Below are 12429 nucleotides of genomic sequence, written 5' to 3' on the forward strand. Positions count from 1 at the left end.
CAGAGGGAGGAGAAGGCACACAAATCCCATCTTGATTAAAGAGGAGAAAACAATGGTGTCTTTGTCTGGAGCCTAAAGGGAAGAATTGACTAGATTGGGAAAAATGCAGATTGAGAGATGTTTGTAGTGGAGCAGACCAAGAAGAAAGAATCCAGTCACTTCCACCCCTACTGGCCTGAATGCTGTCATGGGGAATTGCCTGGTCCGGTTAATAAATCCTCTCCTCATTGTTTTATTTTTAATTTGTATTTTATCTTAATTTATTTTTTAGCTAAAAACGTAATATGCTTATTAGGAGATAAAAGGACAAAAAAAATTTAAACTCCCTTCACAGGCCAAGCCCCATTTCCACCATTTAATTTTTTTCCCAAAAGGTTTTAATGCATATTGCTTTTTTCATACAATATATATCTTGGAGCTGGGTGCGGTGGCTCAAACCTGTAATCCCAGCACTTCGGGAGGTGGAGGCAGGCGGATCACTTGAGGTCAGGAGTTCGAGACCAGCCTGGTAGGCATGGTGAAACCTCATCTCTACTAAAAATACAAAAATTAGCTGAACTTGGTGGTGGGTAATTGTAATCACAGCCACTTAGGAGGTTGAGGCAGGAGAATTTTGTGAACCCGGGAGGCAGAGGCTGCAGTGACATGAGATGGCACCACTGCACCCTAGCCTGGGCAACAGAGTAAGACTCTATCTCAAAATAATATTAATAATAATAAAGAAGGCCAGGCACGGTCACGCCTGTAATCCCAGCACTTTGGAAGCCGAGATGGTCGGATCACCTGAGGTGGGGCGTTCGAGACCAGCCTGACCAAAATGGAGAAACCCCGTCTCTTAAAAATACAAAATTAGCCAGATGTGGTGGTGCATGCCTGTAATTCCATCCACGCCAGAGGCCGAGGCAGGAGAATCGCTTGAACCTGGGAGGCAGAAGTTGCGGTGAGGCGAGATCGCACCATTGCACTCCAGCCTGGGCAACAAGGGCAAAACTGTCTCAATAATAATAACAATAAATCATAACAAAATTTCCAATATCGAGGGACTGTGCTTTTTCTATTCCCCAATTGATGACATGTATTTCCATTTGCAGATATCTTTCCTCCCTCCCTCCCCTCCTTACTTCCTTTCTTTCCTTCTTTCCCTCCCTCCCTTCTTCCTTCCTATCCTTTTTCTTTATCTCTTTCTCCTTTTCCTTCCTTCCTTCCTTCCTTCTTTCCTTCCTTCCTTCCTTCTTTCCTTCCTTTCATTTCAGGCAATCCTACCATGAGTATATCCTGTATATCCTTTGCCTCCCAGTGTGAGTCTTCCTGTAGGTTAATTTCCCTGATGTGGAATTGCTGGATAGATAACACTGTGATTTTTTTTATGGACATTGCCAAATTGCCTTTCAAGGAGGCTGCCGTAAATGTCCACTCCCACAGCATGCCCATGAAAAGCTTCTCACTGAAGTTCACCTTTGGATAAAGTTCAGTAAAGGTGCAGTTGAGCTATAGCAAGGAAAGCAACTGGAAAGTTTCAGTAGTGAAGACGTGGGGACGTGTGGCATGGAAGCTTGATTTGCTATTAGGAGTAAAAAATTTGAAAACAACAAACTCTTTTTGATAACCCAATAAACAACATGTTTCAGACTAGGTAGGACAGGTCGATGGAACAGAATTCAAAAGGGCAGACGGCGAAAGCAGTCCCCTCTCTCCTCCGCCAGCCACATTTTAAAAAAATATCCTTTTCAGCCGGGCGTGGTGGCTCATGCCTGTTATCCAAGCACTTTGGAGGCCAAGGTGGGCAGATCACCTGAGGTCGGGAGTTCAAGACCAGCCTGACCAACATGGTGAAACCCCGTCTTTATTTAAAAACAAGCAAACAAACAAACAAAAAAATACCTTTTGTTGTGAAATAAATAATACATACAAAAGTATACATACAGGTACAGTTTAAAGACAAATCTGCAAAATACTCATGTGCAGCCAGCTTATTTTTGTTTTGTTTTGTTTTGCTGTAAGATAGTCTCGCTCTCCTACCCAGGTTGGAGTGTAGTGGCACCATCTCAGCTCACTGCAACCTTCGTCTCCCAGATTGAAGTGGTTCTCCTGCCTTAGCCTCTCAAGTAGCCGGGATTACGGCGCCCACCACCATGCCCAGCTAATTTTTTTTTTTTTTTGTATTTTTAGTAGAGACGGGGTTTCACCCTGTTGGCCACGCCGGTCAGCAGCTAGCTTATGAATGGGGCTTATCTGCATGATGTTGAGCTGTATCCCATTGAGAACTTAGTCTATCTCGGCGAATCCTCAGAGCAGCCGTGCAAGACCTCTGACACCCTGTGGCTGGTGAGGAAACGGCCTTTCAGGCTGGAGCAGCTGCTCCTGTTTCAGTTAATGCGCAGCAGACCTGCAGCCCGGCTTTTCAGTGGCCTTGGACTCACTGTCATGTGTGTCAGGAGGCTGGTGATGTCTAGTGGATGGGTGATGCTCTTCACCTGTGTCCTGCTTTAGACACAGGCATGACTGGCCTTTGCTTGATAGCACAAGATGGGTGAACCTCAGTGGTGGCAGGGGCCTCAGGATCAGTCCCTCTTGCCCAGGACTCTCTCTAGTTACTTTTGTCCCCTGAGTGTGTGGGTAATGGGGGTGATCTGGGAGGGAAATGCTTGTTCTTAAGTCTAGAAAGGGTCACCAAGGGACTGCCGCATGGCAAGGCCTGCACCAATGAATGAGGGGTGAATGGTGGCGTTTACAAGAGAAAATGGGGTAGCAGAAGTGCTGGGGCACAAAGCAGAGCAATTGACTAAAGTCAGAAGTGCTGTAACTAGAGCTTCTGGGCCTATGTCTGCTTTCCTTCTCTGCCTGCAAGTTACTCATCCTCTAAGCCAGGCTCCAATTCCACTCCCTCCCTGGAAACAAAGCCCCCCGCTGCCATCATCTCTGTTGTTCAGATGATGCAGGGCTTTGGAATCTTCTAGCCTTTGCTGTCCAGGCCTTGCTGGGTGCTCTGCTCCGAGAAGATGCTCAGAGCATGGGTTGACTGAAGGGAGGAAGGACACGTGGCCCTGTGCCCATGGGGCGAGTGGTGGCCGGGCTGGCCTCTCCTGGGGGGCAGGTCACCTTTGAGGATGGGAACCTCCCGGAGTGTGTTGCCTCCAGGTTAAGCCTGACGTAAGTATGCCAGCTTCCCCATATTGTCAGTTTGGATCTTTTAAAACAGCAGTGGGTTATTTCTACTAACTAAGGAAAGGAGCAACTAGTCTCTGGGTGATGAGCTGAAGGTTTGAGATCAGCTTTGCCACTTGATCTGCTGGGTAGTGGGAGCCAGCTGCTTGCTGCCACATGGGCCCAGAAGGCCGGGAAAACAAGAGTCTGCATTGCAGTGCTAATGTGAAAGCTAAGCGGGCGCATTCCTTAGGAGAGAAGCCCGTAGCCCTTGCCTGGGTGGAAAACTAGTCCCAAGGATGTGACCTTTCTTTCCTGGAACCAATAGGGTTCATCCATTCATTCAATATTTTGATTTTTAAAATATTGCCTTAAAACATTCTTAACCTTGATTGGTGAGGTGTTTTGTTTTGAGACAGGGTCTCTCTGTCACCCAGGCTGGAGTGCAGTGGCACAATCATGGCTCACAGTAGCCTTGAACTCCTGGGTTCAAGTGATTTCTCCGGCCTTAGCCTCCTGAGTAGCTGACACCACAGGGGCATGCTGTCACGCTCAGCTGATTTTTTACTTTTTGGTAAAGATGGGGGTCACCCCCTGTTTGCCAGATTAGTCTTGGTCTCCTGGGCTTGAGCAATCTTCCTGTCTTGGCCTCCTGAAGTGCTAGGATTACAGGCATGAGCCATGCACCCATCCTAGAATAGTTTTAAGAGAAAAGGTGGGAGATTCGTTGTCATTCCACTGCCCAGAAGGAACCACAGTTAATATGAAAATTATTGTGAATTAATTTTCACCCTGGCAGGTCGTTGGAGATGGGAAGTAATACAGACAGGGATGCAATGGCATGTACACCCTCCAGACCTTGTCTCCAAAACCCCACGTTTATGTCTCAGAAAAATGTACACCCGTGCACATGGCAATGAAAACGTGCATTTATTTAGAACACTCGTTTTTATACTTGGCTGCACACTAGAGCCTCCTGGGGAAGCTTTTAAAAATTCTCCTGCTCGGGCAACACCCAGAGATGACATAATTATTAATCTTAACATACATATGTAGGCCAGGTACAGTGGTTCACACCTGTAATCCCAGGACTTTGGGGGCCGAGACAGAGGTCAGGAGTTCAAGATCAGCCTGGCCAACGTGGTGAAACCCCATCTCTACTAAAGAAATACAAAAGTTAGCCAGATGTGGTGGCAGGCACCTGTAGTCCCAGCTACCTGGGAGGCTGAGGCAGGAGAATTGCTGGAACCCAGGAGGTGGAGGTTGCAGTGAGTGGAGATTGCCTGGGAGACAGAGCGAGACTCTTATAAAATGAAATATATATGTACATATATATAATTTGTAGAAAACATGAAGTATCACAAGAAACTAGAATTAAGACCAGAGAAGGAAAGGTAATGGGGTGACAGGAGGTCTTTTCTGTTTTATTTTTTAATTTATTGCTATTTTCACCATAAAACTGGGGGTACATTACTTTTAAATTTAAACAACTGTTAATAGAAACCTCTTATTATTTATTTTATTTATTTATTTATGTTGAGACAGGGTCTTGCTCTATTGCCCAGGCTGGAGTGCAGTGGCATGATCTTGGCTCACTGCAACCTCTGCCTGCCGGGTTCAAGTGCTTTTCATTCCTCTTTCTCCCAAGTAGCTGAGGTTACAGTCATGGACCATCACACCAGGCTAATTTTTGTATTTTTAGTAGAGACAAGATTTCATTGTGTTGGCCAGGCTGATCTCGAACTCCCAACCTCAGGTGATCTGCCTGTCTTGGCCTCCCAAAGTGCTGGGATTGCAGGCATGAACCACCGTGCCCAGCCTATTTTTTTATATTTTAATAAAAGGTAACTATTAGGGCCAGGTGCAATGGTTCATGGCTGTAATCCCAGCACTTTGGGAGGCCAAAGTGGGCAGATCACCTGAGGTTGGGAGTTTGAGACCAGCCTGGCCAACATGGTGAAACCCTGTCTCTACTAAAAATACAAAAATTAGCTGGCCGTGGTGGCAGGTGCCTATAATCCCAACTACTCAGGAGGCTGAGGCAGGAGAATTGCTTGAACCGGGGAGGTGGAGGCTGCAGTGAGTCGAGATTGTGCCACTGCACTTCAGCCTGGGCGACTGGGGGAGATCAGTCTCGAAAAAATAGAATAAAATGTTAAAAATGAAACTGCAGCTTCCTAATCCCAGCTCCTGACCTATTACCTGGGGTCCCTGAGGCAGGCCCAGGAATCTGTACAGGGTCTGCGGGTTTCTCCAGGTGGCATCCCTTCTGTCTCTAGCCTCTAGCAATGTCTCGTGTCTGTGGCTGTGGCCCCTTCGTGCTCCATGCATCCCAGCACCATATTCTCCCTCTCTCAGCTTCCATGCTTATGTGACGTGTGTCTCCTTCACAGCCATAATCCTCTCTTTGAGAGCCTAAGTTAGACCTTACTATGGTGATTTCTTAATTTCATTTATTTATTTACTTATTTATTTTTTTGGAAGCGGAGTCTTGCTCTGTCGCCCAGGCTGGAGTACAGTGGCACAATCTCGGCTCACTGCAACCTCTGCCTCCTGGGTTCAAGCGATTCTCCTGCCTCAGCCTTCCCAATAGCTGGGATTACAGGCATGTGCCATCATACCTGGCTCATTTTTGTATTTTTAGTACAGATGGAGTTTCACCATGTTGGTCTGGCGCTCCTGACCTCAGGTGATCTGCCCACCTCAGCCTCCCAAAGTGTTAGGATTACAGGTGTGAGCCACTGCACCCAGCCAATTTCATTTATTTTTGTGTGCAAGGTTTAGTATTGCACTCTGCCCACAACTAAAGCCCAATAAAACTTGATGATATGCTCTACGGGAATTTCTTAGAATCTGTCATGTGAGATTTCGGCTTAGTGTGTTTGCTTCTGTCACACACCAGTCTCAACCTTTACCAAAAAAAAAAAAAAAAAAATCAGCTTTGATTTTTAGATTCAGGGGGTGCATGTGCAGGTTTGTTTTTATGGGTACATTGCATGTTGCTGAGATTTGAGGTTTGGATGATCCCGTCACCCAGTTAGTACCCAATGGGGAGTTTGTCAGTCCTCGGCCTCTCCCTCTGTCCGCCCTCTGGTAGTCCTCAGTGTCTGTTGTTCCATCTTTAAGTCCCAACCTGCTTTTTGAATGTGAACCTCCTGTTCAGCCGCTGGCCCAAGGGGCGAACTTTGCCGGTGTAGGGCACTGAGCTGGGTGTGCTCTGAGGTCTCTGCCCTGTTACCTTACCTGACCTCAGGCAAGACCACAACCAGAATCTTAAAGACCTTAATTGGTGGCTCCTAAAAGCCAGTTTAACATCACTGGGATATCCAGCGATGTTTGTTAAAAATAGATTCCTGATTCCTACCCCAGACCCACTGAGTTGGTGTTAGGAGAGATGAGTTAAGATTTTCTTTTTTTTTTTTCAGACAGAGTCTTGTTCTGTAGCCCAGGCTGGAGTGCAGTGGCACAACCTCGGCTCACTGCAACCTCCGCCTCCTGGGTCCCAGTTCGAGCAATTTTCCTGCCTCAGCCTCCTGAATAGGTGGGATTACAGGCACATGCCACCATGCCCAACTAGTTTTTGTATTTTTAATAGAGACAGGGTTTACCATGTCGGCCAGGCTGGTCTTGAACTCCCAACCTTCCAATCCACCCGCCTTGGCCTCCCAAAGTGCTGAGATTACAGACATGAGCCACCGTGCCCGTCATGAGTTAAGATTTTCAAAAGCTCTCCAGGTGATCCTGAGGCTCTGGCAAGTATGTAAAATACTGTACTGTCCAAGCTCATCTAAATACGTATTCTGTTGCACACACACACAGAGAGTCTATGTTTATGTTCTTTATCTGAGATTCTGCCATAAACATCAGTGTGAGTAATCATGGAGGTAGGGGCAGCAGTTCTTTGATGAGGCTGTTCCATATTGTACCTGCGAAATCTCAGCTAGAGGGCAGGTCCCACTAATGTTAGCCCAGTTTTAACGCCAGCAGCACAAGAGCTTATTTGGAAATGATTTTCGTAACTACAACAAACGCCTCAGTGTCCTGCCGATGGCCTGGGCATCTGCCATTTCTGGGCACACCTGTCCAGGTGGTGACTGCCCACGCTGCACCTCTGCCTGAGGGGTTTCCTGCTGATCCCAGTCTGTCTGCACAAGGCAGGCAGAAGTGCTGGGAATGGAGAATCACAGCCACCCACTGCAGCCAGTGACTCACCCCAGCTCCTGGAGGGGCAGGATGACACCAAGTGTGTGCTGGACTGTCTCCCTGCATTGCGCAGAAGGACTGGACCTGAGTTGCCCACCATGTAACTGGCTGGGTAGCTCCTCCTGGACTGGATCCTACCCTCCCCCGCCTCACATCTTTGTTCCAGCATAGGTTCTTCCCGGGATCACCTCTCAAATAAACTACTTGTACTGGAATTTTTGTTTCAGATTCTGTTTCTGGGAAAACCCAAATTAAAAAAAAAATTTTTTTTTTAAGATGGAGTCTCATTCTGTCTCTGAGGCTGGAGTGCAGTGGCTCAATCTTGGCTCACTGCAACCTCCACATCCCGGGTTCCAGCGATTCTCCCATTTCAGTCTCTTGAGTTGCTGGGACTACAAGTGCATGCTACCACATCCGGCTAGTTTTTTGTATTTTTAGTAGAGATGGGATTTCACCATGTTGGCCAGGCTGGTCTCGAACTGCTGACCTCAAGTGATCTGGCTACCTCGGCCTCTGAAAGTGCTGGGATTACAGGCATGAGCCACTGCCCCCAGCCCAAATTAAATTTTTTTTTTAAAGTTTACTTTGCTCACAATAATGAAAACATTAAGGTGGGCCAGCTGAAAGAATAAAAATCTTCCTAAAGCAGGTAGTGCTTTGTTTTGTTTTTTTCTATGCTGGCATCCGTTTGTGTTAGGTATGCTCAGATGGATGCTATGATCCTTTGTAGACAGTTTTGTCCCCTGCTCTAACCGTTGTCCTCATGCTGCCATGAATCCTTGGTCAGGATGACTTTTACTGGCTTCATAGTTGGGTTGTTCTGACTTGGCTGTGACCAACCGATGCTGTGTCTGCCCCTTGTCCTTGCAGGCATTCGTCCCTACAAATGCAATGTCTGCAATAAAGCCTTCACTCAGCGCTGTTCCCTGGAGTCCCACCTGAAGAAAATCCATGGGGTGCAGCAGCAGTATGCCTATAAGCAGCGGCGGGACAAGCTCTACGTCTGCGAGGATTGCGGCTACACGGGCCCCACCCAGGAGGAACTGTACCTGCACGTGAACAGTGCCCACCCGGGCAGCTCGTTTCTCAAAAAGACATCTAAAAAACTGGCGGCCCTTTTGCAGGGCAAGCTGACATCCGTACACCAGGAGAATACCAGCCTGAGTGAGGAGGAGGAGAGGAAGTGAGAAGGAAGGGAGGACAGACGTTCACACTGCCATGTATGTCTACGTGGATTTTTGGTTTTCAGCATCCCCCACCCCACTGGCTCTTCTTAATTAGAAATGTCCAGTTCACCTCTGTGTCCTTTTGGAACATCAGCAATCGGATCCGTTCCAAGATTGTCAGTTACCGTAGTGCCGTCAGGCCCTGTAACCCGTGTCCTGTCTGGTGCACTTGCTCACATTCACCAAAGTTTGTTTTCCGCGATCCTGATAGCCAAGAACACCATGCGGGACTTTTTTTTTTTCTTTTCCAAGGATTTTCACACATGGAGGGAGAGGTATTTCTTAGAGCAATCATCATTTTATGGTGCCTTGAAATAAAAATACTTCTACTTGAAATGCTGTTTAAGCAAGGAAAATGAATTTTGTTATTCTGAAAGAGTTTACAGAAATTATTTTAATAAATGAAATGTTCTTGTGAAGCTTTCAAAGGCCAAGTGAAACATTGACCCACAGCTCTCTGTTCAGAGCTTATTGTGTGATGTTTCGTTTCAGGTTATTGAGATGGGGAGGTTGATTATGTTGTATTAGTGGTGTGGGTTTGAAGAAACAGATCTTTCTCTCTCTTTTTTTTTTTGTTTTGTTTTTGAGACAGGTTCTCACTCTGTCGCCCAGGCTGGAGTGCAGTGTTGCAATCATGGCTCACTGCAACCTTGACCTCCCAGGCTCAGGTGATCCTCTCCCACTTCAGCCTCCCAAGTGGCTGTGACTACAGGTGTGTGCCACTATGCCCAGCTAATTTTTGTATTTTTTTTGTAGAGATGGGATTTTGCTGTGTTGTCCAGGCTGGGATCAAATCTTGAGTGTTGGGTGGAAGAACAAATGGCTGATTAGAAAAACCTACACTAAGGGGTTGGCTCATGCAGGCTGGTGGGCAGAGACGCCTGGGGTGGCATGGCAGGGAGCTCAACTCTAGGGTCTCTTTTTATGGGCCTGGTGTCTTTCTCTGCAGAGGTCTTGGCTTTCTGAGGTTAGGATGCACTGGCTGAAGCCTCTTCTCCCTCCCTTGAATGGGCTCTGGGCCAACCCTGGAGCATGAGAAATGTTGACTCCTCACTTGCAGGAGGGATAGCAGTGTCAGGAGTTCCCTCAGGGTGCGTGACAGCTGAGTGCAGTGACCTCTGCTACCTCCATCTCCTCACCTTGGAGTCCTGTGTCAGAGCCATGGAAGGTGAGACTCTGATAGGGCAAAATGTGGGCAGCTGGCCATGCGGGGAGGGGAGAAGTTTTCCTCATCCTGCCTGCCTCAGGAAGTATTTGCCACAGGCTGGGAGCTGCTACCTGAATTGAGTAGGAAGTTCAGATCATCTACACCCCAATCCCCTACACCGCATCACCTATACCCCAGTCACCTACACCCAGATCACCTACACCCAGTCACCTACACCCCATCATCTGTACCCTGGTCACCTATACCCCAGTCACCTACACCCAGATCACCTACACCTGATCACCTACACCCCAGTCATCAATACCCCATCACCTACACGTCAATCACATTGACCCTGATCACCTCCATCCCATCACCTACACCCCATCACCTACACCCCAATCACCTGCACCCTGATTACCTATACTCCATCACCTACACCCCATCAGCTATACTCTGATCACCTACACCCCGTTGTATTTCCTTGCCCACTCCTGGGCACCACCTGGGCCACTCCTTGGTCTAGGGAAAGATTGCTAGACCCTTGTCTTGTTTCCTCCCTCTCTGCTTCCTCTCCTCTTCTTTCCTTTCCCCTCCCTCCTTTCCTTCCACCTTCTCTCCTTCTCTCCCACATTGTGAGCCAGGCATTATGCCAAGATCTGGACATTTTAAGTGGCATATTCTATAGCCTGAGCCAACATTTCTCTTCCAATTCAGTGCTTTTGTTTCAGAAGGAAAGGAAACAAACCCTTTTTGGGCAGTGAGCTAGGTAGCCCTCACTGTGCAGATGTTTGCTGGGAGAATCCTCAGAGCACCCCTGGGGTCACAACCCTGTTTTCATGAGTAGATGAGGCAACTGCAGAGGTTGTTTTCTGGAGGTCGGAGGCAGAGGCCAGGAATCCTGAGTCTAGTCAGAATGCCTCAATTTCCCTCTCTCCTCACCCTCTCTTCAAAAAAGAAAGCAAAGGCTTCAGGCTGGACTGGAACCACGCAGAGGCAGGTATGGGACTAGGGCTGACTGAGTGGGGTGGGGGGGGTCCTCACTTCTCTGCTGCCTGGACTGGCAAGGTTCAGGGGCCATGGGGCCCTGCCCTGCCTCATCTGAAGCTCCAGGCTCCTGGGATGAGGCTGTAGCACAAAACAATCTAAATGGCTCCATTCAGGCAGCAGCAGCAGCAGCAGCAGGGGTTGAACCTGGCACTCAAGTATCACAGGTGCAGCCTCCCAGGACAGCCAGCGCTGAGGCTCAACCCTGACTCCAGGGATCAGAGTACTAACATTGTATTCTCTCCTAGCACCTGCCTCGGAGGAGACTGGCTGGAAGGTGGTTGATTTGCTTTCTTCTTGGTGATCTGGGCCATGTAGACAACAAAAGTGAGCATTCTTAGAAAGGAATATCCAAATGACAGGACTGGGGCAGCTGGCCTGTGCCTGTTTTGCACAGGGAATTGTGAACCAGTTGACGTTCTCTTTAGGGTCAGGTTTTTACTAAGCAGAGTTCTTGGTTGCAAGGGACAGAAACCCAGTGTAAAACAACTTTAGCAGAAAAGGGATTGTAGTAGCTGAAAAGTCTAGGGTCGTTCCAGTTTCAGGGGGTGGCCAGATCTGGTGCTTACGTGATGTCCTCTCTTACCTCTCTCCGTCTTTTAGCTCAATTTCCCCAGTGGTGGCTCCTTTCTCAGGCTGGCACAAATGGAGGCTGGATGGCCACCCACAGCTCTGAACTTCTGCCTCATAGTGCAGTTGCCCAGTAGGAGGGTTTCTCTTTCAGGCTAAGATCTTGGGCGGATTTGGCTCTGGGGCCCACCCTCAACTAATTAGTGTGCCCTGGGATATGTGTAGCTCTCTAGACCAGACCTACACTCCTCCCCTGCTGAACCTAGTGGAAAGAGCACAGGTCAGCTACACCCCTGGTCTGGGAGCAGTCAGAAAGGGGTTGCCCAGCAGAAAATCAGGACGTCATGGCCAGAAGAGGAAATGGACATTGGGCAGCTACGCTAGTTAAGTTAAGGCATGGCTTGGGTGCCACCATGCCTGGCTGATTTTTGTATTTTTAGTAGACATGGGGTTTCGCCATGTTGGTCAGGCTGGTTTTGAACTCCTAACCTTAAGTCATCTATCCACCTTGGCTTCCCAAAGTGCTGAGATTACAGGTGTGAACCACTGTGCCCGGCCCAGCCTACACTGAGGGTCTGGCTCACGCAGGCTGGTGGGCAGAGGCATCTGGGGGTGACTTGGCAGGAAGCTTAACTCTTTGGGCTCTTTTTAAGGCCCTGGTCTCTCTTTTTTTCATGTATTTTCGGTTCCTCCAGAAGCCAGTTCTGAAGGCAAGGATTAAAGTTCAAGTGGATTGCTTGGGAAGTGATCCCAGAAAGTATCTGCAGGGCATTGGGAGGTGTGACAGGAAGAAAAGTGCCCATGTGGGGAAGAGAATCAAGGAAGTGACTGCTGTGGGTAACTGGTGCTTAATCGCCCTGGGGCCCTCCGGGGGGGCAGTACAGCATGCGCCTGAGAGTTAGCCCACTGCGGATGCGTAGGACACTGTTCGCAACTCTCCATCCATCGTTGGTTGAAGGCTCCTGACATTGGAGCCCTTCCAACTTGCCCTGCGCACTGGCCAAGCATGCTTCCTGTGCCAGAAAAATCCCCAGAGGTTAGCCGTAAGCAGCTTTCAGCACATACACCTGAAAGCCGGCAAAACAGGGTGAG

The 12429-nt window shown here is 48.3% G+C and overlaps 1 protein-coding gene across 3 annotated transcripts in view; it reads left to right on the plus strand.

Moving 5' to 3' along the window:
- The window catches only part of OVOL2 (ovo like zinc finger 2), a 36702-nt gene extending 27683 nt beyond the window's left edge, over positions 1-9019 (plus strand). For all 3 annotated transcript variants that reach the window (XM_037732862.1, XM_017512675.2, XM_037732863.1), the window contains one exon: positions 8218-9019. In XM_037732862.1, the coding sequence (XP_037588790.1) occupies positions 8218-8534 (317 nt within the window). In that variant the 3' untranslated portion in view covers positions 8535-9019. The remainder of the gene's footprint in view (positions 1-8217) is intronic.
- The last annotated feature ends 3410 nt before the right edge of the window (positions 9020-12429 follow it).

Source organism: Cebus imitator, unplaced genomic scaffold (assembly GCF_001604975.1).
Source record: "Cebus imitator isolate Cc_AM_T3 unplaced genomic scaffold, Cebus_imitator-1.0 Scaffold475, whole genome shotgun sequence".
In the NCBI taxonomy this organism is placed as follows: Eukaryota; Metazoa; Chordata; class Mammalia; order Primates; family Cebidae; genus Cebus; species Cebus imitator.